General features: G+C 45.6%; 2 protein-coding genes across 4 annotated transcripts in view; both read right to left on the minus strand.

Moving 5' to 3' along the window:
- DNAH10 (dynein axonemal heavy chain 10) overlaps positions 1-918 on the minus strand; it is a 120,609-nt gene extending 119,691 nt beyond the window's left edge. Inside the window, exon 1 of the mRNA XM_032471301.1 lies at positions 674-918. Coding sequence (XP_032327192.1) covers positions 674-887 — 214 coding nt within the window. The 5' untranslated portion in view covers positions 888-918. The remainder of the gene's footprint in view (positions 1-673) is intronic.
- Positions 919-1,642: 724 nt separating this feature from the next.
- ATP6V0A2 (ATPase H+ transporting V0 subunit a2) overlaps positions 1,643-25,504 on the minus strand; it is a 29,925-nt gene continuing 6,063 nt past the window's right edge. Inside the window, exons 4-20 of one of the 3 annotated variants that reach the window (XM_032471288.1) lie at positions 23,745-23,882; positions 22,960-23,048; positions 21,630-21,756; positions 19,352-19,434; positions 17,729-17,822; positions 16,697-16,909; positions 12,315-12,465; positions 11,913-12,049; positions 11,455-11,642; positions 11,265-11,355; positions 10,851-10,969; positions 9,982-10,192; positions 9,283-9,402; positions 7,834-7,953; positions 6,446-6,563; positions 5,380-5,449; positions 1,643-4,726 (exon numbers count right to left, since the gene is read on the minus strand). In XM_032471288.1, coding sequence (XP_032327179.1) covers positions 4,627-4,726; positions 5,380-5,449; positions 6,446-6,563; positions 7,834-7,953; positions 9,283-9,402; positions 9,982-10,192; positions 10,851-10,969; positions 11,265-11,355; positions 11,455-11,642; positions 11,913-12,049; positions 12,315-12,465; positions 16,697-16,909; positions 17,729-17,822; positions 19,352-19,434; positions 21,630-21,756; positions 22,960-23,048; positions 23,745-23,882 — 2,169 coding nt within the window. In that variant the 3' untranslated portion in view covers positions 1,643-4,626. Of the gene's footprint in view, positions 4,727-5,379; positions 5,655-6,445; positions 6,564-7,833; positions 7,954-9,282; positions 9,403-9,981; positions 10,193-10,850; positions 10,970-11,264; positions 11,356-11,454; positions 11,643-11,912; positions 12,050-12,314; positions 12,466-16,696; positions 16,910-17,728; positions 17,823-19,351; positions 19,435-21,629; positions 21,757-22,959; positions 23,049-23,744; positions 23,883-25,504 lie in introns of those variants that run through there. The other 2 variants (XM_032471287.1, XM_032471289.1) reach the window with 2 other exon arrangements.

A 25,504-nucleotide genomic window follows, 5' to 3' on the forward strand; every position in this document is an offset into this window, starting at 1 on the left:
CTCCACTGAGGGTCCTGAGCATCCAGTCACTGTCATTTTTATCTGAAATGCTAAAATGTTCAACGTAAACATTTAAAATCCACTGTGATATTTTAAACCTTTGTTTTGGCGTTACTTGACAATACCATGTCGTCAGGGGCCTGGAAAGTCAGGAAGGGGTGCTCTTCTCCACCCGGGGAGACCCTGCCACCATCGGGGAGAGTGAGGATGAAGTGTACCTCTCAGACCCGGAGCCATTTCTCTGTCCGTCTGTTGCACTTCATTGGACAGTGACGCAGACTCTTCCGAGTCTTTACTGACTATGTTACCCTTGCGGGTGAGCCATTTAACCCTCTCTGTGTCAGTTTGCTCATCTGTAAAATGGGGGTAACAATACATCCACTTCATGGGATTAACAAGTTGATGTAAGCGTTTGGAACTGTACCTGGTACAGAGTAAGAGCTAATTAAGTGTTTGCTGTGATTATTTATTCAAGGTCGGACTTTCCAAGTGGGCTGTGAGCGCCTGCCCAGTTCACCCAGTGCCTGGACAGTGCCTGCACGCGGTGGGCGACGACAAACACTTCCGGACTGCACTGGAGGCCAAGGTTGGCGGGTGGGCTGGGGTCTCGCGTTCCCCGCGGGGAGGGAACAGGACAGGAGGGGCGCGGCGGGAGGGCGGCCGCGGAGCTCACCGATCTCCACCTCCACCTCCTCGGGCACCACCTTGCGGTAGAAGAAGAGAGTCGAGGCGCCCTCCTCGTCGCTGCTCTGGTTGAGGAAGTGCAGGATGAGTTCCTCGACCTCGCCGTCGTTGCGGTTCAGCAGCTCCTCGAAGAGCTGAGGGTCTCTGAGGCCGAAGGCGTTGTAGACGCGGTCGCGCATCCACAGCACCCGCAGGTCGTCCATGGCGCGGCAGGGCGGGCAGCGCCGGGCTCAGGGGGCCGAGCGCCGGGCGGGCGTCCTTGGCGACGGCGCCCCTAGCAACGGGCGCCCCGGCAACGGCCGCCGCAGGCGCGGGGCGCGTCGTCCACTGCGCGCCTGCCCCCGGGCCCCGCGCCCGCAGCCGCGCGAACCCGCGGGTGGCGCGGAGCCCCTGGGGAGGGCCCGGGGCGCCCCAGCCTGCGCGCCGAGTGGGGCCGGGGCTCTTTTCCCCCGAGGGCGCCCCCTTCCTCCTGGGAGGACCAAGGTAAGCAGGGCGGCCTCACGCAAGCCCCCGGGACGGGGACAAAGGCGTGGGGGACTCAGATGCCTTGACCCAGGGCGGCCTACAGCTGACCTCGTGGTGCGCCAGGAGCCCTGTAAGTGCTGGGTGCGCAAGGCCTCCTGTGATTCCCACCACCACCCTATCTGGGAGCGTCCTGCCCGTTTTGTCGATAAGGAAAGTGGCAAGAGGGGTGACAAAGTCACAGTATCTGGGAGGTGGTAGAGGCAGGTTGAACGCGAGGAAGGGCTATAGTCTGAGCCCTCGGTCACTATGGATCAAGGGGCGTCAGAAAAGCAAGGCATTGGAAGATTTCCAAGTAGGGGCAAGTTCCTTCTGGTATACCAGAATCAGGGAGGGGGGAGCCCCAATAAGGGACACTGGTGTGCAGGATCAGAGAAGGAGCCCAGCGCTTCGGCTTTCTGGCCACGCCAAGGTATAATAAAACAAAACGCCCACGTTTCAAAAATAGAGATGTATTTATTTCTCATTAGTAAAAGGAAGTTCAATACTGATAGGAAGATGCAGGTTTGTCCTTTCATGCATTTGTGGATCTTTAACTTGTTCACTGTTGTTTCCCTCAGTTGAGCCCTTGGATTACTAGGCTGATCCTAAGAACCCAGCCTTCTTATTGGATTTCCCCAACAAGGAACAAGTGGAATGTTCTACATGTTTCTCAAAATTCTAAACCAAAGTTCAGCATCAGTGGCCTGGCTCTTGTAAAATTATTACTCCAAAATGTCTTGATTTTCATCAGCTTGAATTAGGATTTCTTAATAACTTTGCTGGAGATACACCAGATGGCATGCAAGCAAACCTGGCTTTATATTTTTAATAAAGAAAGTTGCTTTTAAAAGCAGACTGTAGAAGAGTTGTAGAAGTTATTTCTTGTTTCTGTTTTCTAAAATCAATCAGGCCCTAAAATGTCTGAATATTTAATTCTTAAATTTGTAAACATAAGAGTTACCTATGCTGTATTTGGTCTACGCCTTATTAAACTACTGCAGAAGGAAAACTGAGACCATAATGTTGTTATAAAACACACACTCCAGAAATGAGGACAGAGTGACATTCAGTGAAAGGTGAGTCTCCTCAAAGTTCATGAGAGGCCAGTCCTCCGGCTCTGTGCGAGCCTCATGAAACACCCTCTGCACTCCTTAACTGACCACCATCACATCACCAAAAGGACCTTCATCGCCCTTGCAGGGTGAAATCAAACTCTGCTTTACTGAAGAAATTCCTTGGACTTTTATTTGAGGCTGAACACGTGAATGAAAACTGGGAAATGTGACAGTTGTGACATTTTGAGTTAGGAAAATAAACAGATATTTAGCATCATCCAGACAACTGACCATTTTCCCTCTGCATATTTGCTATCAAGGGAATGAGGTTATATCTTAAAAGTTGAATGTACAACAGTTCTACCAAACAGCTTACAAACAAAACAGAGCAACTGCTCTGGTAACATGACCTCGGAACCAGGAGCTTTATAGAGAAAGAAAATTCACCCTGGTGCCTAAAAGATACCATCAAACTATAATTCTAGAGAATTCTTTCACTAAAGTTAGGGCTAATAATTCGTCTTTTATGTCATTACATCCTACATAACCACTACATAGTTTTCAATTGAAAAATGACCCTTCACTCTGTTCTATACCCTGATGGAGGCGTTAACTGGAATTAAAAAGTGTCCCCCGTGACAATTTCCAGCAGGGGCAGTAAAAAATTCTAGCAGATACTGTATGCCTCTTGTTTACTAGTCAGTTAGCAGTGAGATTATGGGTTTCCTAGGGATAAATTAGTTACCATTTTATTACAACAGACCCTTGGAGTAAAGTAATAAAAATAGGAAATTATGAGGGACAAGTTTGCCTGGAAGGCATTATTCACCCAACAAAAGCATCCAACATTACACCTTTCTGGGGAAACTTAACTCTGAGGGCAGAATCATTTTCAAGAGTTTCACCAGCATTGTTTTATGCTTGAAATTTTAACACAAAGGACAAAACCCAGTAATCCCAAACTGGCTTTGGGTTAACATCTCATGGAGAAGTAGCATGGAGTCTTTACTACAATTAAAAAGGTTTGATGTCAGAGTCACAGTTATGTCATGATGTTGAGCTCACGCCTCTCAGCAAATAGGCCTTGAAATTACCTGAAAAGACAAGCTTAAACTCAGGGCCTCATGATCTTAGCCTGTAATGAAAGCCCCAACTCCCACCACCAGCCAGGGTGGAGCGGTAGGGGGACAAGCAGCCTTTTCATGCGTGTTACTCAACATTGTCAGGAAAGTAAAAATAATTTCTTTTTAAAAATAATTATCTAAAACCAATTATAGTAAAATATGAAAAATGAACATAATTTATCAGAACAGAGAATAGGTCAAAATGTTCAATAGGATTGACTCAAGTGAAAAGATGAATTTAAACTGAAGGTTATAAATTAATGGCTTAGTAAGAATTGGTTTTCAACTGAACTAAAGTTTTTAAAAGTTCAAATGCCTTTATCAGACTTTTATTTAGAATTAGTCTGAAAGGGAAACCATATAATTATACCGTTCTCAAGGACAGGTGCAATCTCTTCATGGTAAAATATCTTAATTTACATTTTATTATAAAAATATACAAAATACTACTTTTTTTTAACCTCTCCTTCACTCAGTATAAACCCCTTTTGGTTCAGTAACACTAGCCAAGCTGGTCACTAAGTTCAAATCATATCCATATTACATGTTGTACAGTAACACTGGGTTTTAAGGCTCAGTACACAGTTTATCTTCCCAAACATACAATTATCATAATTGGTTTTATGTCAGTATAACAGGGTAAGGGTCTTTAAAAAAATATGAAGTGGGATAACCATTTGTTCTATGTTATTTTATCCCATTTTGTCCAATTATTAAAACAAGACAAAATTGTAGAAACAATTCTACTTGCAATTCTAGATAGCATACAATTTAAAAAGTCTGCATACTTTTAGTCAGGCAAAATAGATGTGAATCTTTTTGATTATCCACCATCAAATTTTTTAAAAAACTACTTAATTTCAGCTATTAGAAAATATTTCTCTGACAACTTCAGGTGACAGTATAACTCTGTTTTTTTTTTTAATAATGTGAAAAGGAATCAAGTATCTAAGACCATCTTCAATTAGCCATTCCAAATTGGCTTCTCTCCCCGAAGCCTGTATTTTTAAAAATAACTTTTAACGTAACTTTTGGCATTAACTTACATTTGCTCTTCATAAAAACTGAAAGAAATTTATGTATCTGAAACTGACAAACTTCACAAAATCTCTCACGTAAGAGGAAGAGGTATATCTCACGGAATTGTCTGGCTAGCTCATAAGGCAATCAATGAAGATGGAGTTCTTCCTACTGTCAATTTAACAGAAGTGAAATTCTGCAACATGATATCTGAAAGCTTGCTGGATACAGAAATCTGATCATGCCACGTCGTCACTGAACTTCGAAGACAGTAATCTGAATGAGAAAGGAACAAATTTGGTGCCTGCACCAACGTAGAACTTGTTCTGAAATTCTACCCTAAAAAAAAGGAGAAAAAAAAATCCCATGTATTAATAACAGGTTGTGAATAGCATGTCCCATATTTCTTAAAACAACATTTAGAAGTTTAAAAAAAAGTTCCTGTGCTTCTGAAATTCCTTCATTCCATATGTGCTCTTGGCACAAATACTTTTACATAGATAAAATCCACACACATGCCCGGCCCTGTGGTGGCTTCCTCATGAGGGAAACAGCGACATCCCACCCCACCTCCCAGGCTGTGGACATACACACAAGCATCAGGAACCTCTCCCCGTCTCAGTAACTGGATACACAGACAAGTAATCTGATGGATACTGTGAAACACCAAGAAATATGAAGGAAGTATTCCACAATAAGGGAAAACAATGTCAGAACCAAAGTGAGTCGAAAGTATGACATACACACAATTACTCGGTGAGCATAAACTTGCTTTTACATGTCGGTGACAACAGTTCAGAACCAAATTCAATTTTAACTCAGGGGATCTGCATACAGACTCCAACACTGGGAAGGGAAGAACTAGCCTAAGTTATGCATGTATCATTATTACACACACACATACAAAGCTTTGGAGCTATTCTATGTATATATACATGGGGAAGGGTTGATTTTTTTTAAATAGCAGTTCCAAAGCTGAACTCCAAACTCACCAGTGGAGGCGTATGGCGTGAAGAAATGCAGAAAGTCCTTCCATCATCAAAAGGATGAAAACTGTCAAAACTGCAAAGAGGGCCGTCATCGGGAGCAGCAGCAAGACCCCGTGAGTCGTGTCCACTCGGAGGCCGATGCGCATCAGCATGGCCCACAGGACATCAGATAGCTCTGCAAGGGATCACTCTGCAGAGGTCACTCCCGCCTACATTCAGTGAGTCAGCTCGGCTAGCTAGGGAGGGGGCTTCCTCCTGACAATTCTGAATTGTTCTCCCTAAGATAAATACACACCCACATAATATAGATGTAATCTGCTTCTCGTGTGAAAGTTAATCAGCAACTTGATGGCTTCAAACACCGAGGAAGACCTGACATTTCAGAGGAATCAGAGGCCCGGCCTGCCGAGAGAGAGAGCCGGACCCAAGTGGGGGTCCAGGTGGTTCTGCCCCAGGGCAGCACCGGGCCAGGCAGCAGGAAGCCGGGCGTCAGTCCTGACTCTGCCACTGACTGCCTGAGTGGGTGACCCCGCGTCAGCACCGACCCTCACTGGGCTTTGTACCCCGACGCACAGTTGTGTACTGTCATAGCTGAAATTTCAACCGTGTGCTGGGGGACTGGTGCTACTTAACTAAACCGTGGTGACTGAAATTTGTGCAACATCAGAACCATGCAAAAGGAGGAATGCCTGCCATCAAAATTATGAATCAGTATTGTTTTAGGACTTGCTGGACATAATTAGACAGTCATACTTCGTAAGGCAGGGTGGGACAAAATAACAGTGACGGTCAGAGCAGAGGGTGTGAAATGCCCACACCAGGCGCTCCCAAGCCTCCTCAGTCCCAGTGAGATTTTTCATAGCACCCTAGAGCCCAGAGAAATGCCCAGATCAGTGCATTAGGTAGTTAAGTCCAAACAACTTAATAGTCCCAGTTCACACAGTATCTGAAAGACAGCGCTATCTCCCTCCTAAATTTAAGATGCCCCATGGTGCCCCCATGAGTTGACCAAGGTGCTATGGGGCATCTCGGCAGAGTTGGGGAAATGCAGGTCGAAGCAAACACTTACGTGCGTGAGCCAGACTGAGAGCCCAGAGCCTCAGGTACGAAGCGGTGTTGGAGATGCAGCCCAGACAGTACTCGATGGAATGGATGACTTGGGTCATTAATATTTCTCCAAAGTTAAACTGAGAGAGATCACATGACATGCGTTAGAACCCGCAGGTGACACACATACGTCCACAAGTTAAAAGTCTGCTCCACTTTCAGGATTACAAAGTACTGGCTTCTGGTATCCCAGTGAGAATGTGCTGGAGTGTGAGGAAAAGGGAATCACAAGATCTGAGTTCTCCCCACAGCTCTGCCAATGACCAGCCCCACAGCCGGCAGAGCTCCTGCCCTTCGTCCCCAGGCTGCGGTGTCTCACATGCAAACCGAGGGCACTGGATCGCAGCTGTGACCACGACCCTCAGACAGCTCGACAAGGTTCCTGAGCTGCTCTCCGCAATCACAAAGCATCTATGAAGAAACAGACATCCACCAAGCCCGAGATGAGGAGGCCATGAGTGTGTGCGAGCGTCTAACAGGTAAGAGCATTCCTAACACACGTCTGCCGGGGAAGCTGCAGGTCCCTGCCGAGGGAGAGGCTGCGGGACATGGGGCAAGATGCTCATGCTCTTCCCAGCTCTGCTTTTTGTCTTCCTATGATCTTAAAAAGTTAATTATTAACTGTCCCAAACTAAAACACTAAAGTACCTAATAATTACAGAAGGTTGACTCTAAGAAATTTTGTTTAGTCCTCATCGAAGAGGCAAAAAAGTTCCCAAGAAGATAAAGCAGACCAGACAGGCAGAGCTGCTCTGCTCCGTCTGCCCAGGACTGTGCTTCCTTCAGTGGGGGGACCGCTGCTTCTCCCATCTGACCCTGGATCCCTGGCCACAGCCCTGAGGGCTGACCTGTGCACCCCTAAAATCCATACGCTGAAGCCCTAACCCTTGGTGTGACCGTGTTTAGAGACAAAGCCTTTAAGGAGGTCATTAAACTGAAATGAGGTCATAAGGACGGGGCCTGTCCCAATATGACCGGTGTCCTTGTAAGAGGAGGAAGAGACACCTGACACGCAAACACAGTGAACAGGCCACATGAGGACACGGCAAGGAGGCAGCCGTCCACAAGGCAAGGAGAGAGGCCCCGGGAGAAACCAACCCTCCAGCACGGGGACCCTGGGCCTCCAGCCTCCAGAACTGTGAGAAACACTGAGAGCAACCAAGTGTTGCCCCCAAATCCTTCTATTATGACGACACCGTATGACCAGAACAGCACCTGAAAAGCTTAGAGTAATAGTTTTGTAGCTTTGGGTCTTTTTTTTAAGACTATTATCATCACTCCCATCATGACGATTACCTCGATGAGAGCCTGGCTCCTTGTCCTACGTCATCGACAGTAACAGAAACTTACCTCCTCGCACGTCACTTCTCTACACCCATCTTCCATCTGGTTGCTTCCCCCTTCTATGTCTTGGCTTCCCAACAGAGAAACTTCTTCCTCGCTGTCTTTCCTTACAAGCGTGTAACCACTCTAAAAATAGCCAACAGGACACAGAGTCGGTGACTGCACAGTCACAGGCCGTGACAAAGTCACAGTCAGAGCCCCTTCGTTTCTCTTAACGATTCAGCCCTTTAGGAATAAAAAAGTTCTTCACAAGAAAATGAGCATATCATACCCATGAGGATGGCTACACACACACACACACACACACAAAGTGTGGCTTAGGGTGTGAAGAAACTGGAATTCTTGTGCATTGCTGATGGGAGTATTAAAATGGTGCAGCCACTGAGGAATGCAATTTGGTGCTTCCCCAAAAAATTAAACGTAGAGTTACCATTGGATCCAGCAATTCCATTTCTGGGATACACCCAGAAGAAAGGAAAACAAAGACTTCAACAGATATCTATACACCCATGTTCACAGCAGCATTATTCACAACAGCCAAAAGGCAGAAACAACCCAAGTGCCCATTCATGGATGAACTGATAAGCAAAATGTGGTCTATCCATACAATGGAATATTATTCAGCCTTGAAAAGGAAGGAAATTCTGACACATGCTACAACATGGATGAACCCTGAAGACATTATGCTAAGTGAAATAAGCCAGTTACAAAAGGACAGATATGATTCCACTTATATATATGAGGTACCTAGCGTCAAATTCATAGAGACAGGAAGCAGAAGGGTGGGTGCCAAGGCTGAGTGGGGAGGAACTGGGGAGTTCGTGTTTAACAGGTGAAGAGTCTCAGTTTGAGGAGATGAAAAAGTTCTGGAGATGGATGGTGGGGATGGTTTCAACAATGTGAATGTACCTAATGCCAGTAAACTGTGCACTGAAAAATGGTTAAAATGGAAAATTTATGTTATGTATATTTTACAATTTTTTTAAATAAAAGAAATAAAATGAGAAACTAGATAACACAGGAAAACAGTCTGGAAAGAAACGTAACAAATAGTTAACACTGGTTATAACTGGGTAGGCGAACTTAAGGGCACTTTATTCTATATTTTCCATGTTTCCCATAATTTAGTTATATTATTTAAATTTTTTAAAAAACACTTTTAAAAAATCAAGAAGCAAGAAGAAGGAACAAAAACGCTTTAATTATGACCAGCCGTACTGAAGGACTCACTAGTTCAGCGTTCCCGGGGCACCTGCTGCCGGGGCCCACACATGACAGGCACCTTGCATCAAGCTTCTGCAGAACAGGCGACACCAAAGGCTCTCAATAAAGGAGGCTTTGGCTTTTAGAGCAGAGCCCAGGATCGTCTGGAAGGCGTTTTCTTTACAAAACCTTTCATCGCTACCAACAGATTCTGCTCACCATCTACAAACATGCCTCCAAACTCGCACTCACCCTGCTGACCCCAAAGCAGCTGCGCCCGTTGTGAAGCCACAGCAAGAAGAGTGGTTTTCCCAAGAAAAGCACAGGGACGGACAGGGCGGTGACGACCAGCAGCAGCCTCTGGACGTGCTCCTGTCGGGGCGGGAGGGGAGGGAGTCGGTCAAAGTGCTAAGGCGTGCTGACGGCGTCACGGGCGCACTTACACTAGTGAAAATCCAGCATCGTGTCTCTTTGTTTATTAGCAAGGAACATAAAGTAAAGGCAAGCTAACTTGTATTTGCCCAGGGAGGGGGGCTCTTTTCATTTCCTAAACCCACAGCCGACGTATGCGGCATCACACAAACGCGACTACAGAGAAGCCGTTTTCGGAGAGGGCTGGTGCCAGGGGCCCGTTCTCCAATGACCTGCCTTGGTCAGAGACTGATTTTAGAGAAACGGGAACAATGCGGGGATGGACCACCCTCGGGAACCCTCCAGGAACATTCTCTTCCTACCATTTTGACGGCTACTCAGTGGCAGTGCATTGGGACTGTTCAGCCTGCCCAGAGCCCCTAGAGCAGCATTCTGCCCCGTGGTAACTAACACACAGAGAAACAGAAAGCCCTGTGGGCGTGGAGGCCTGAGGCAGGCACCTTTCATCAGCCCACCGATCAAAACAAAGGGCCACCAGGAGAAGGCCTTCTTCATTCCTAGGAGCGGAAAAACACTCACCTGCCCTGGGTAAAGACCATTTGTTTCACTGGCCGGGAATAAAAACATGTTAATAAATTCAATCAGAATGCTAGGAGCAACTCTGGAGGTTTCTGCTGAAAAAACCAGCCATTTATAGACAATCATAAATATAAGGTATCCAAAGATGCAGAGCATGAAGAGAAGTTCTGGGATGGAAACCAAGTAAATATTGAACTTCTTCCTGAAATGCCTAGGGGGAAACAAAAGAAGAAGAATCAACCAACCCATGAACAAGACTAGACTAAGATACAAAGTAGAGTAAATTAATCTTAAATTCTTTGTGACAAAGCGTATCTCAGCATAAGATCATCTGTCTCAGTATGTAACTCATACTAGTGATTCAGGCAGACCCACGAAGGAGAGGTAAGGACAAAAAAAAATGACACATGTTTCACGATCAGATCCAGTTAGACAAAGAACATACAGTTCCTTACCCTTAATATGCTAGCTCGAAGAAACAAACAAAAAGTCCTCTGATTTATAAAATGAAAAAGAACACGACAAAAATCACCCTTGGAAATAAAGATGAATTTATGTGTTGCACGTCTCCCTCACTTAATGTAAACTCCACGAGGGCAAAACTCTTTTCTGTTCTCCTCACAGCTCAATCCCTAGTGCCTAGAACAGTGCCGGGCACATACTATGGGCTCAACAAGTACTTCTGAATAAATGATTCAATGTACCTGCCAAAAAACTTATTACCAAAACAGAATCACATAATATAATACACCACCATACTAGCTGCCTTTAAGACCTATATAGTCTACCATCAAGAAGCGAAAAAAAAAAGAAAAAACACCAAACTTGGCATACAATTATAGGTTTAAATAAAAAAAATCTATACTTACAAGTGGTTAAATATTCCCAGAATTACGCCAAAAGTCATGTGAATAATTCCTAAAATCACAGACATTTTCATTTTGAAAGAGTTTAGAAAAGTGAGACGATTTGTGGCCAAGTTCCAAACCTAAAGATAAAATGAGACAAAAAAGAGAAATCTTTTCGCTAGAGTGCAACAGGTCAGGAAGTAGGACAGAGTGGAACCCCGACTCTCTGCAGGGCACCAACACTAGATTCCCAAATGGACAGCTCAGCCTGACTCGGAATGACAGGGAGCCACTGGCATCCAGGCAGAAACGCCCAGAGCAACAGCCCCCTCATGGACAACCACCTGAACAATGTGAGACGCCGCTGTGACAGTCAAAACTAGGTGGCATGACAGAGGAACCTGAGATGATGGGGGGGGGGGGGGAGACACTCACAGGATCGATGCCAAGAGGATACGGGCCTTGGAACACTCCAGGAATGCTCGGATCCAGCTGCAAAACCCTGTTGTGCCTGACGACGCTGTCACTGTAACAGAAGGCAGAGTGAGAGGACTTCCGGGGCGGTGGGGAGCTTCGGAGAAACGCTCTTCCCGCCTAAACCACCGCGTGGCTGGAGGACACTCACTTCCAAAGCACCATCTTCCTCCGCTCCTCCGGGCTGTGGCTGGAGCTGTACATGGCGGACACGTTCCACCTGGAGCCGAAGAGGTTGACAGACTTGGAAAAGCAGTCGTTGTAAATGAGGCCCGTGTACACTGAGAACAGCCCCATCAGAAGCAGGATGTAGCGGCCGTTGAAAAACATCCGCATGATCTGTGAGGAGCAAAGCGCAGTGAGCGAAGCAGGGCCACCGGGAAAGGCGCTCCTCCCGGGGCCCTGACAGCCGGCTCACGGAGCGGACATCCCCAACTCACAGATGACAGACCCACCCCCGCCCCGCCACGTCTCAGTCAGGTGGGTTAACGGCTATTGCCAAAAACTAAACGTTTTAAAATGTCTCTTCTTTTAGTCAAACAGAAGATAATCACTGCTGATGCCGCCAAGCCAGATGCGCTGTTTGCATTAGAGGGTTTCGGTTTTTACCTCTTGTGACTGATTTAGTCTGGGATGATTTTCATTTAACACCAACAAGAGGGCAAATAAGAACATCACAAAGCCATGTCCAAGGTCTCCAAACATCACGGCAAATAAGAAGGGGAAAGTGATGATGGTGAAGAGAGCTGCAAGAAAAGCAAGAGATTTCTGATTTGCAGCCAAGGCAGAAAATTCTAGTTAATTCAAACACAACCATGTACAAGGATCTTGACTTTCTCCCAAATCCTCAGGAGAGAATTGGCAGGTTAAAACTAACACGCTATACTAAATAACAAAACAGTAATAGTGAGCCCATTTTTCCAAACATCTATTATATTCTTTCTTACACGGAAAAAAAAAAAGCAGCAGTGAGGTATAAAATACAAAGATGCGCAAATTCAGGCTTCCAACCTGGGTTCACTTCTCGGTAGCTCCCAACTCCGTAGGCATCCACGATGTTCTGAAACCCCTCGGTGAATCTGTTGGTGCGGATCAGGGTCGGGGGTGTTTCTTTTGTGGGGATGGTGTTCATGAACGAGGGGAGAGCAGCACCGCTCTCTCTCTTCCACATGAAAAGAAAAGAGAGAGAGAAAGAAAGAAAAAGGAAAACAAAGAATTACTACTCTTTCAGCAAATCCTGGCTGCTGCTCCAGCAACGCTCTGCGCAGGGCCACGAGGGGGCGAACCCCTCACCCTCCCAGAGGCCCAAGTACAGCAGGAGGGTCAGGAGGCCCTGCGTAGGGCCACGAGGGGACGAACCCCTCACCCTCCGAGAGGACCAAGTACAGCAGGAGGGTCAGGAGGAACCAGGGCCCCAGGCAGGAAGAGCGCCGCACGGCTGATGGGCGGGAACCTGACAGAGGGGCTGGAGTGACAGGTGTGAGTCTACAAAAGTCGTCCCAGGGTCACCAACATACAACTGGCATTTAGCAGTTTATCTCTTTAAATTTTTCAAAAGGAATTTAGAGATAGCTACAATATTACCTGATAAAACCAAAAACAGACATGAATAAACCATGACATCGACGTTAGTATGGCAAAATCACGTACATAACTTCTTCAGTTTACAATTCTTCTGAAACACAGTATACTGACTTACAACGGGGGAAAACAAAATAAAATACAACAGGTTATTACCAGAAAAAGAGATTTTCCAATCAAATTATATTTCTGAAAGCACACATAGGTAAGGGGGTTCTGGGGCATGGTTCTGAATCTCCTGAAACCCCACCAAAGGAGACAGGGCAGCTAGATAGAGAAACCAAAAACCCCCGGACAACATTTGTAACAAAACTCTGTCACCACAGATCACAAATACAAACAGTTGGGGACAAACCCTGAACATTACAAGACCTGCCTGATAACAGCCTCCAGACCCGAGGAAGCGGAGGAAGCAAGACGGCCTTTGAGAGGCCTGAGGACAAGAGACCCCAAAGCAGCCAGGAAGCACTCCCTGGAAGTGCGCGGGGCCGACCCCAAAGAGCAGCCAAAGCTGGGAGGGGCTTTCTCCAGTCCAAGGGTGGGTGAGCACAAGGGGTCCATGGAGGTGAGGTCTGAAAGGGCCACAGCCATCCAGCCCCCTGAACCCACACAACAGACCAGCCAGGGTCCCCATATGGAGCCCCACACTGAGGAGAGACCATGAAGAAAATAATCAAAACTGAGCAGGACAGAAACAAAGAAAAAAAGGGAGAGAGGAGGTCCCGATGAAAGAGGCAGAGAAAGTCACAGGCCCAGGAGCTAACATATTTTTGATCGGTGCTCAGAAATATTAAAAGAAAAAACTCCGAAGTTAGGAAAGCAATGCTGAACCTGCTTCGTTCTAAAAGTTTCTTGAGTATCTTAGAAATGTTCTATAAAACTAATTTCATATAAATATGACGTACTTACATTATATGTGATATAGAATTTCCTTGAGATCTTAAATATATATTCATATATGTGAAAAATACATTATTATGAAACAGAATTGCCTTGAATAGGTATAATATGTTTTAGAAAACTAATTTCATTTAAAAGTGATCAAAAGAAGGATGGAGGTCAAATCTCATATAAAGATACAGTAAGAAAAAAGACTCAGTAGAATAATATCCCTGCGGAAAATGAGGTGAGAAAATGTGAGAAAGACATGCCCACAAAAATTGAAGAAACTTTACCTTGCTATTTCAAGGCGAGCTACAAGAATTAGGAAATTTTTACAAGATATGAAAAAGCACCACAAATTGGAATTAGAGTGAGGAATGAGATAAAAGAGCCCAGGAAGGAGAAAAGAAAAAAATTATCTCAGAAATGAGGCAAAACCAGAAGGAAATCAAAAGTGAAGAAACTTTCCAAATAATGCACTAAGAGAAATAGAAGGTGAAAAGAAAGGAAATTTTTACAAATCAAAAAGAAGTGAAGAAAGACAAAAAGGATTCAAGGAAAAGTGGCAAACACTGAAGATAAGCAAAGAAAGTTCAATTTAAAGATAACAGGAGGTCCTGAAGGAGAAAATCAGAACAAGAAACAGAACAAGTACTAAAAACTATAATTCAGGAGAACTTTCCAGAAATTAAAAAAAAAAAAAACCTATATATTGAAAGAACATACTGTGTATCTGATAATACCTTCCCAGAATGGCCACATCAAGACATATTGTAGTAAAATTATTGATCTTTAAAGAAAAAATTCTTTGAGGACCTAGGCAAAAAATTTTAATTTCTTTTTAAAAACATGATTTATAAAGAAAATTCAATTAATGTCAGGCTTTTTGTCAGACACTATGCCAGAACAAAATGGAATAAAATGTTCAAGATACCCATGGAAAACAAAAGCAAAAATTAAAAAAAAAAAAATGAGCCAAGGATTTTACTTTCAGAAAAACTACCTTTCAATTACAAAGGCAGGAGACACATACTATTATCAACGCAGAACTCAGGGCCCACTGTTCCCATGAGCCCCCGTGAGGACTCCAGAGAATGGCCAAAATGACCAGAGATGCTGGCGTCAGTCTGGTGGTCTGCAGGCGGGCAGCTCCCACGTGCTCGCCCACTGGGAGCCCCAACCAAATTCAACCTCACAGCATCGTCTAGACTTCAGCCAACCTGCAGGTAACTAGTGATGCAGCGGGACTAGCTGGTTTCCACCAACCCCAGAAAATGTTTCAATCGGCTGCTTATGTCTACGAAAGTCAGCCCTTTTTCAAGAAAACTAAAAATCCAGGGAGAAATGGAAGGCCACAGGAGAGACAAGAAAGAAGAAAAGGGCGGGGAGGATGGAAGAACGTGGGCGACAGCACACAGTGAACCGAGCAGCAGGGGCGCAGCTCCCTCAACAAGGAAATCAGCGGTCAGAAGCTGAGAGACGGGGCAGAGGCCAGCCGTGCGGAGGACAAATGCCACTGACGCCTCGAGTACGCTGGGGGAGGGCGCCCAGAGCGCACGTGGGCACAGGGGAGAAGCAGCGACTAGGACCACAGCTGAACGGAACACAGAGAACTTAAAGGTTAAAAACCACACACACACGCACACATACACACCACAAGAGAATTACTCAGTCCCTCAAAACTGATGTTACCTCAATAATGAACCATCTAGATCTTTAACATAGATGTTCTGCACTCCAAAATAACTAATCATGTTTCCGTATTTCCTTTTTTCTCAGCAGCACTGGGTAGTTTACGTTTGCACTATGACAGAATTATGTAATGAGGCAAAGTGATTAACAAAAAACAATCATGTGAAAACTGTCACTGGAAGTATATAAACCTGTTATTTCCAGTAAAATGTTAATAAGTTTTGATACAGAAAAAAAAACCCTCACAGGAATGTGGGAACCTGACCCCAAGCCCTGGAGTGGGAAGAACCTATTATTCCAAGTTCAGAAGCTGTAGAGCAGATGGGTTCAACTATGTTTAACAAAAACTTCTGCATGACCAAAGCAAACAAACACCAAGAGACAAATTGGGGAAATACTTTTTTCTCACATCACAGACAAAGAGCCAATGGAAATTAGGAAGAAAAAGACCAACAGCCCAGGAGAAAATGGGCAAAGTACAGGAACAGAGTTTACCCCCAAAAAAATGAAAATTCAAAGGCTCTTAAATACACAAAAAGACATTCAACCTCACTCAAAATAAGAGAAACGCAATCCCTAGCAATATCTGTCAAAACTGGTCCCGCAATTCCAGGTCCGGGAATTTACCCAGAGACAGACCTGTGCACGTGTAAGCCGTCCCGGGTCAAGGGTTAGTCACTACACGGCATTCGTAAAAGTGGAAACCACCTAAATGACCAGGGAACTGGTTCAATAACCCCTGGTACATCCATTCAGGGGGCTATTACATAGTTATTTAAAAAAACAGGGAAGTTTTAGGTGAAAAGAACACTATGACTAGCATGCAATCTTTTGTGAAAAAAAGGAAAGAGAAGTATCTACTTCTGTCTGCTTATATAAGAAACTCAAAGACATAAAAAAACTAAAACAAGGGTGAGCTTTGAGCAGGGAACTGGACAAATGAGGTCATGCGGCAGGAGGGGGTCACTTCACTGTGTCTTTTATATTTTTTAGGGTTTTTTTCTTTTTTACTTTTAAAGCACATGACTGAATTACTCAAAAGAGCAAATTAAAAATACACGTGCACACGCACAGCCTCGAGGGACTGACTCTCCGTAATTTCAGTTAAAGAGAAGAATCCGGTGCAGTGCCCTCTGAGCCTCTATTTTACTTCCACAGAGGGGCCAGGTCTCAGGCTGGGGTCTCAGACGGGAGGGAGGGGGCGGGGCGGGGGAGGGGACTGGAGGGGGCCGCCTCACCGAGCCCTCCTCCAGCGCCCGGCGCAGCTCGTGCAGCTCGGCCTCAGGACACCAGACCTCCGCGATGAGGCACCTGTTGGTCACGTCGAAGCTGCACATGTTCAGCATGTGGTAAATGGCTTTCATCTTCTTCACCTGGATGACGCGGCTGTAGACCGACTCGGCGGCTTTACACAGCACTTGCCTTAAATAGTCCTCGGTTTTGTGAAGCACCTGGGGAAGGACAAACCGGCTCTCAGCCTAGGGGCCGCTTGTCATTCTCTGTCTGCCAGGCATCTGCCCTCCTTTAGGGGAACTTCTCCTCAGTGATGGAGGGTGCTTCTAGGGACCGGTAAGGCCCAGGAGCTGCCTCTCCAGGACAGGACGCCAGGGCCCAGGAAATGGTTACAAGTCATGGGTCACTGTGCAGCATGACGGCCTGGAGCAGTACAGAGAGTTCCCAGCTCTCCCCTCTCCCAGCCTTCGCCCAGTTCCCTTGTCAACCCTGTGAGCCACCAACTCCCATCCCATCCCATCCCATCCCGTCCTGCCAAGAAATCCCCTTCTGCTTAAGTGGGTCAGAGTCTGCTTTTTGCCACCAGGAGCCCTAACTGACCCACAGAAACCTGAATTAAAATAGTGCAGAGGGGGAGGGTATAGCTCAGTAGAGCGCATGCTTAGCATGCATGCGGTCATGGGTTCGATCCCCAGTACCTCTGTTGGATAAAAAAATAATAATAAGTAAAATAGTGCAGGTAAAATTATAGCCACCACTTTCAACAGGGCTTGCCTGTCCTCTCTGATGAAGAATTACAGTCCGACATATCAAAGACAACCAGAAGGTTGTTTTTTAAAGTCTCATCATTTAGAAACCACCTAGGTTTCTGACAAGCTGCTAAAATAAAACTCCCATGAAGGCGAGGGAGGTGACACTCCAGTCTCCCAAAAACATCTTGATTTGTTCTAACCAAAATTTTCCATATTAAAAAAGCACATGGATTAGTAAGTACATTACAGCCCTCAGCTAAGGAGGCGGGCTCCTGGCTTACTCACGGTGTAGAGATCTTGAATCCGGGTGCTGAGCCCCTCCTGGATCTCCCTCCGCTCCTCAGCAGTATTTGGATAGGGGTACACGTGGCAGTGGTAACTGCAAGACAGAAGCCAACACAGGGCCACATCTGTGAGAACTGGAAGACACTGTATCAAAAACCAGAACTAAATTCAGTCCACCACCTGGGTGTACTTCCTTCCAAAACAGAATACAAGCAGCCCTGGGAAGATGGTGCAGACATGGGACCCGGCCACTCAACAGTGTCTACTGAATTCCACAAATTTAGCAAACTCTCTGTTGGCTGCAAATTCCACTGCTGCCCTGGATGATTCCCCAAAGCTCGTGCCCACTTCTAACTTTCTGAAATTCATCACCAGCCTTGGGCTGGGAACCATTAAGCAAATGTAAATCACAGATCAAAGGCCAAGAACACACAACAGTAATTACTTATAAGAAAGGAGAAAATAAAAGGAGAAAAAAAGCTCTGGATTCTGAGCAGGTGCCTTTGACATGTGCTGCAGTGAACTTCTCCCTTGCTTCCAGGGGCCAACATCCTCTGTGGGGCCGGGTGACACCCAGGACACACTGCAGAGGCAGAGCCAAGCCTCCTGAACTCAGGTACTGCCACGCTGCCTTCATGTTTTAACGCCATCCTTTACATTTCTCTTTAGGTTCTGACTATTAAAATTAAATTCTTAATCTCGCCTCATCCTAAGCAACGGTACTTGTGAAGTCATGGGTTTGCGTGCTAATTACAGTTTTTCTAATCTACACTTTTTCTGTATCTATTAAAGCAACAACAGGTTTGGCCATGTAACTGCTAAAATTACTTCCTGTAACACCGGTAATTGAGTATCAAACTCTGGTGAACATTAATCCAAAGGAAATACCCAAATGCCACCCTTACCCCAGGGGTATAAAAAAACAAAAGGGCATTCTTTTGAGTTTTTGCGTGGCTTTGCTTATTTTCCCATCGGTGACAAGACTAAGTCACAGACCCACTCTTGCCGTGATGCGCTCCACGTTTACCAAAGGCTCACACGGCACCAGAGCCCTGCACTCGCACCGTCTCGTGCGGTGCTGACGGCCGAACACGAGAAAGGAGCTGCCGCCCTGTGTACAGATGAGGACACTCAGACTTGCCGACTTGCCCGTGCTCCCCCCGTGAGAGGCAAAGCCAGGCTCGGAACGCAGGCCGGCCACGCAGAGACCACCCTGGCCCCCGCTCGCCACGCCCCCTTCCCCAGGGCACAAAGGTCAGTCAGTGAGCCGCGTGCTCAACCACGCCAGATAAGCCCACGTGGAGCTAAGAGCCACAGAAAGCCTCCAGATATTAAAACTGGATTCCTTCTCCAATTGGTCTTGAGCTGTAACTCCCCAGGGGGGAAAAATAAACCAAATCTGGGAATGTTATTAACATGGTGTCTACTTTTAAATTATTTTAAGTATTATGCTAGCAAGACATGACAAATTAAATGTCTAAAAGCGGTACTACGGCAAAGAAATCATGTAGCAAAACCCAGCAGCCTTTGCACCCACTCTACTTCTCTTCCAACAGAGATATTTAAGGAAAACTAGAGGTTACAGCAGATAAAGAAATGAAATGAAATGTTTCTTTTTCTTACCAATCACATATCTTCTTAACCTTGTGACCAATCTGCTCTCCCCAAAAGGATATTAAAAACACATACCATTTTATGACTTCTCCCTACAAAGAATGAAGATAATTGTTACTTTTGTGTCTAGAATTTTGAAAACTCTGGCTGCTTACACTGTCAGTCAGTTCATTCATTCAACAAATACCGTCCATCCACATTAGCTACAGATTCCATAACTGCAAATTCACCCCAGAAATCATTCATAACCCCAAAATCAATACTTGCAGCACTTTTCTCTGTCATTTGCAGACATGCAGAGCAACAGAAATTTTGAGTCATCCAACGTGCATGTTCCCAGCTGGCGTCAAACAAGGTGACCCTCTGCCGCCTTGTTTCAGCTCGTACTGTAAACAAGCGGCCTTTTTGTGGTCACGTTTTCCCACTTGTGTGCTTTTTGTTGGCCATTTCACTGTCTGACATGGTCCTGGGGGTGGTGCTGAAGCGCTGCCCAGTGTTCCTGAGCGCAAGGAGGCTGTGACGCGCCTCACGAGCATCGCAGAAGCTTTGCTCAGATGTGAGTGACAGCGCTGCTGGCCGTGAGTTCCACGTTAATGAATCAACTGTATATGTTAAATAAGGTGTCTTTCAATAGAAACACATATAATACAAGGTTACGTACTGACCGTCTGACAAAAATGCTGTGACCGACGGCTCGCAGGAACCTAACCCTGTGTCTCCCTGGGAGCAGTGGTTCAGTGCTCACGGAGACTACACAGCGTAGTCACTATGAGGCAGGGGAACTGGCTGTACTTAGGAAAATTCTACAAATAAGACTGAGTAGGTTTTGGCCTTTTTTTCCCAGGTGTTGGGGTATAATGGACAGTGATCCCTGGCCCGGGAGGGAGGGAAGCTTATATTCAACTTGGCCGCGAGAGACACAAAGTACCCAGTATGCTGACTGGAGAGAAGGGCTATAAAGAAAGCAAAGCTGGAAGCGGTGACAGGGAGAAAGGGCCAGCGGTTGCGATTTTAAAGAGGACAATCAGGAAGGCCTCCCTGAGAAGGGGACGTCTGAGCCTGCAGGAGTGAGGGGTTGAGGGAAGAAGCCTGTGGACACTGGGAAGAGCCTTCGGAGCCAACCACGCGGAGGCAGGATGAGGGAGGGCGAGGCCAGCACGGCTGAGGAGAGATGGCCCGACCGAAGGTCAGAGGTGGGGCCAGATGTGACCCTGTAAGGCTCTGAGCTTTTTGCCTCAAGAGATGTGAAGCCACAGGAGGGTTTTAAGTGGAGGAGTAGAAAGCTCTGACTAGTTTTACAGGGATCATCCTGGATGCTGGGAGGAAAGAGAGCCAAATGGAGCAGAGGCAAGAGCAGGAGCTCAGGTCGGAGGTTCCTGCAGAAGGAAGACTCTTCAGGAGTGGATGCTCATCTCCTGGCGGGGCTGGGTTGTGAGAAGCCGGATTCTCTTCCTATTTAGAAAACAGGGCCACCCGCTGATGAACTAGATTGGAGGCATGAGGAAAAAGAGGCAAATCAAGAATGACCGTGAGGTTTTTCAGCCTGAGCAGTCAGAAGGATGGAAGTGCCACTTACTGAGATGGGAGAGCCTGGAAGGACAAGTTTGAGGGGGAAGATCAGGAGGTCAGTTTTAGGCATCGGATGGAAATATCTTCCAGAAACTTCAAAGATATGGACTAGCCAGTTAAACAGAAGTCTGGTATTCGGGGGAGAGGTTGAAGCTAGATATATACATTTGGGGGATGGCATTTAAAGCCATGAAATTACATGGGATCCCTAAGGACAAAGAGGAGAGAAGCAGTACAAGAATTGAGCCCTGGGGCAGAGGGGACCGGGAAACAGGGTGGGGAGCCTCGGGCCAAGTCCTGAAGGGAAGGACACTAGGTGGCAGGGAGCAGGGGAGACCACGAGGCGGCAGGCGGAGGAGACGGCTGATGTGGTCGGGAGGCTGGTTACATTGACTAAATAAGTAAATTAACTCCGCAGTTCATGAACTGCATGACATCAGCATGACCAGGTGGAAACGACGTGCCTCCTGGTGGGAGGTGCTGAGAGGACCAGAGCATCGTGCCCACGGTGTTCCTACCGAAAACGTGTGATCCGAGTCTGGTCATGAGGAAGCACTGAATGACCCAGAGGGAGGGTCATCCCACAGAATGGGATGCCTATCCCGAATGCAACCCACAGTCCCAGGTAGGGCACTGGACCAGAAAGGAAACAAGGCAAACTGTTGGGAGTTTGGGACAAGTCTGTCATTGTTAAAAGGTGAGGGTGACATTTACTCACTGTTTCAGGGTCTTCAAGGGGTTCCTCCAGCTCTGCATAGGTCACGATGGTGTACCCTTTACAGACCCTCCACAACATTTTTTCGAATGCTTCAACTTTTCCTTGGTTAATTAGGCCAGATACAAATCTATGAGACAATAAAGGCTGCAGTCAAGCAAAAGCAATGAATATTACCAAACTGCATGAAAAGGATGATGACGACTTTCGTTTCTGGCAAACTGGTGAAGATCTCCCGAAAGCCCTCCAGCTGAAAAACATCTATAATGCTAGACAAAACGTTTTTGAAACATCCTCTTCAATGTATAGCTGAGCCCATAATTTAGACAAATTCCTAGGATCAAAAAAAAAAAAAAAGAAAAGAAAAATAGGGCCTCGCGGCTAAATCCTGACATATTCTACTGATCCAGGATCTCAAGGCCGTGAGTTTCGTTGCCAGCACGGGAGACAGGGGATGGGCACTGGGTCTACATCAGGCGAGGAGATGAACTGAATCCCCTAAGCCACCCAAAGCTGGGACTCTCAGCCCCAACAAAGGGCCACACCTGAAGTGAACGAGTGGACTGGGGAAAAAAATCCCACCTTCAAAGGAGCCTACAAGCAAACTTGTTTATTTCAGTTTTGGTTCTGGAGAGAAGGGGCAGTGTCTTCCTTGAGAATTTAAAACCACAGGTTAGAATTTACTCAGAAGTGTGGATGAAATTCACGTTACGTGCATATGTGACAGCAAACAGGAAAAAAAAAAAGCTCAAGCTGAGAAATTAACATAAAATGACTCCAAGTTAGTAGAGTGCTCCCAGGTACCAGACATAAGTGAAAGCAAGTTCTCTCTGAAGGAATACATGCTCAAACTAAACATCACTGAACTCCTACGGATAAGGAACAGAGGCTCATAATAAAGAAATCACAAATCACATGAGGAAAAAAGCCACCATTTGTTCAAGTAAATAGAAAGCATAAACAGCAGAAAGAGACCCTTAAAACACAATTAATAAATTAACTAATTCAGTTTAGCGCCTCTGTTTCCACCAAACAGAAGAGGACTTGACACTCTAGTGACCAATTATTTCAGGCTTATGGAGAACCAATGAATGGTACAAATGTTCCTTCTTTCCAGCTCATTATACCAAAGAAATGCCCATCATATTTAGCGAAAAAGTCAATACAGCTGAGTGTTCAACTCAACAAATACAGAACAGTGTTTCCTTAAACAAACATTCACTTTCTTTCATTCCATCTCAGGCTTTCAAATGGTGCCCGTTCACCCCCTCTCTAGAGTTCATCTCCCACTGACAAGGACAGGATGAAACTCGACACGCCAGCTGTCACCTACCCCAGTTTTGCTCCCAGCCTCTGCATACAGCTGTAGTCCAACAAAGAATCATTCTCCAAGGGAGGGAATTCTTCATAAGTGGGTTCAAACTACAAAGAGATATGAAACCAAGCGTGTCTCATTAAAAGTGACACTTTAGTTCTCAAGTCACGTTTCCAGACAAGTTTGCAGGACATCAGAGCTACTCAGATCTGGGTGGCAAGCCCCCAAGACAACTTAGACGTGTAACTCAGCTCTGATAGATAAAGAGGTTAACTTCCCCTCCCCATAGTTATGTATGTCATCACTTTAATCCAAGACAGTGTAACGCTACCACAGGACGCCACTACAGGCAGTGAAACTGAGTCCGGAAGGGATGTGCTTCTCCCCGCTCTGGTACTCAGCTGAGCACAGCGCTCCCGCATGGACTGTTCTGTATTGTTATTATTATTATTTTTTCTTCCTCTATTCTTAGCAATTTGGAAAAAAAAAAAAAAAACACTAAATTTTAGAGTCAGCGTCCACTGTTCACTTTTTTCTCATGATCATAAAAGGATTTTTTTCAACTGCAAATGAAAGCATTTTACAAACAGAAAGCAGTTATTGCTAAAACCAACCAACACAGGAAAATACTTCAGGCTTCTTCTAAATGTCTTACAGTCCAACTGAAAAATAAAGCTAAGATCAAACTGTATCTCTTTTTTAAAAAAGCAACACGTCTACAGGAATTGATAACGAAACCCGAAGCCTTACGGGAATGAGATTTTTACAAAAGAAACGCACTTCCTCCCGGGTGCCACCAGTACCTCCACGGTGCGTCTGACGAAGGTTTTGGTCACTCTCAGCATGTGGGTGTACTCGATCAGCTCAAGCAGGTTCTTCCTCAGTTTCTCTTTGTTCTTAGTGACTTCTCGCAATTCAACCTCCAGCTTCTGCAACTGCTCCTAAAACAAAACCGCAGTTGGACTAGTTCCGAATCTGGTTCTAATACTCTTCTCACGGTAGAAGCAGAGGCACTGCCAGGACCTGGGGAGGCTTTAAACAGCCACAGTGTGCGGCTGCGTGGTGGAGGTATGGCAACATGCGCGGATTTTGAAAGCCCATCACTCGCTGCTGCGTGTTAACTCAGGAGACCCACGAGGCTCGTGCCGCGCAGGACGGACAGCTTTCCAGATGCGATGAGGGCTCAGAGTGCCCTGCAGCTGGACTTCGGCTCTATTCTCAGGTCCTACCATTTCTTTCCGTTTTCCTTCATCTCTTACCCATTACCACACACCAAAGAGTCTTCTTCTTTCAAGGCGACATTTCCTTTTATTTGCAACACAGAAAAATTTTAGATACTATCTTTCCCAAACATATCTGTTCCTAATCTCTAGCTTGTGAGTTTCTATAGGGTTACACTTACACGATTAGTTAGGCATAAAAAATCCTTGATACTACATATAAAATAGATAAACAATGAGTTTCTACTGTATAGGACAGGGAACTGTATTCAGTATCTTGTAATAATCTATAATGAAAAAGAATATGAAAACAAATATATGTATGTACATGTATGACTGAACTGTTATGCCCTACACCAGAAACTGACACATTGTAAACTGGCTATACTTCAATTAAAAAAATAGAAATCCTTGAGAACAAATCTTGTCTATTAGTTACATATCAAGCCTCTCTAACAATGCTTAAGTATCAAAACAACAGAAGCAGAAATCTGTGCCGCAGCTCATCGACTCGGTGAAAACTTGTACTTGAACAGAACACTTGACACACTACATGTATTACCTGTGCTCTGCTTTATAAAAGCTATAAATAGTCAGTAATCACTGCATTTGTAATTACATCATAACCAACACACCAAACAGGCCAAACCAGATGACTGCTCTCACCAGATTGTATAATTCTCTCTAGAGTCCATTCTTATACCAACTGCTGAATGACTTCCTCCCAGAGAAACAAACATTGCAGCCAGCCTGCAGTGGAATGGCCTTAGTTATATAGAACTGATTGTTTTAGAAGAGCTGGAAAGAGCTCTAGTCTATTTCCCGGTGTGATGAGCTATCAGATGATTAGACCAAAACCCCAACAGAAAATTGGTGGCAGGTGGCAGGGAGGCTCAGGAACGAGACAAGCCAGTGCTCTCACAGGGGGACGGTGTGTCCCTAACACCCGAGACACTGAACTCAGGGGGGAGGAATCCTGACTGCTGCCCACGGGGAAGAACCTATGGCCTTCACGCTAGCCTGAGTGAGGGCAGGTCAGAGTGACCTTGGGAACGGTGTGAACAGCACCGGACCGGAGCCTCGCTGGCTCGCACGAGAGGCACGCGAAGGCCTGGGTAAGCCCAGACGACCTTCCAAAAACACTGCGTGACTAAGAAACAGATTTCACGACCTAATTCTTTGAAGCCTCTGTTCAATACCACCTGTCTTCATTTCAAAAGAAAACGGAATTACAGTTAGAACTTCTCACAGATAACCTATTACTGAGAGTTAGCCATAATAGGGTTCTTTAATTTTCATTCTATGGTTTTGAGAAGAAAGGCTGAAAAGCACTAGACAACAGT

Source organism: Camelus ferus, chromosome 32, assembly GCF_009834535.1.
Source record: "Camelus ferus isolate YT-003-E chromosome 32, BCGSAC_Cfer_1.0, whole genome shotgun sequence".
In the NCBI taxonomy this organism is placed as follows: domain Eukaryota; kingdom Metazoa; phylum Chordata; class Mammalia; order Artiodactyla; family Camelidae; genus Camelus; species Camelus ferus.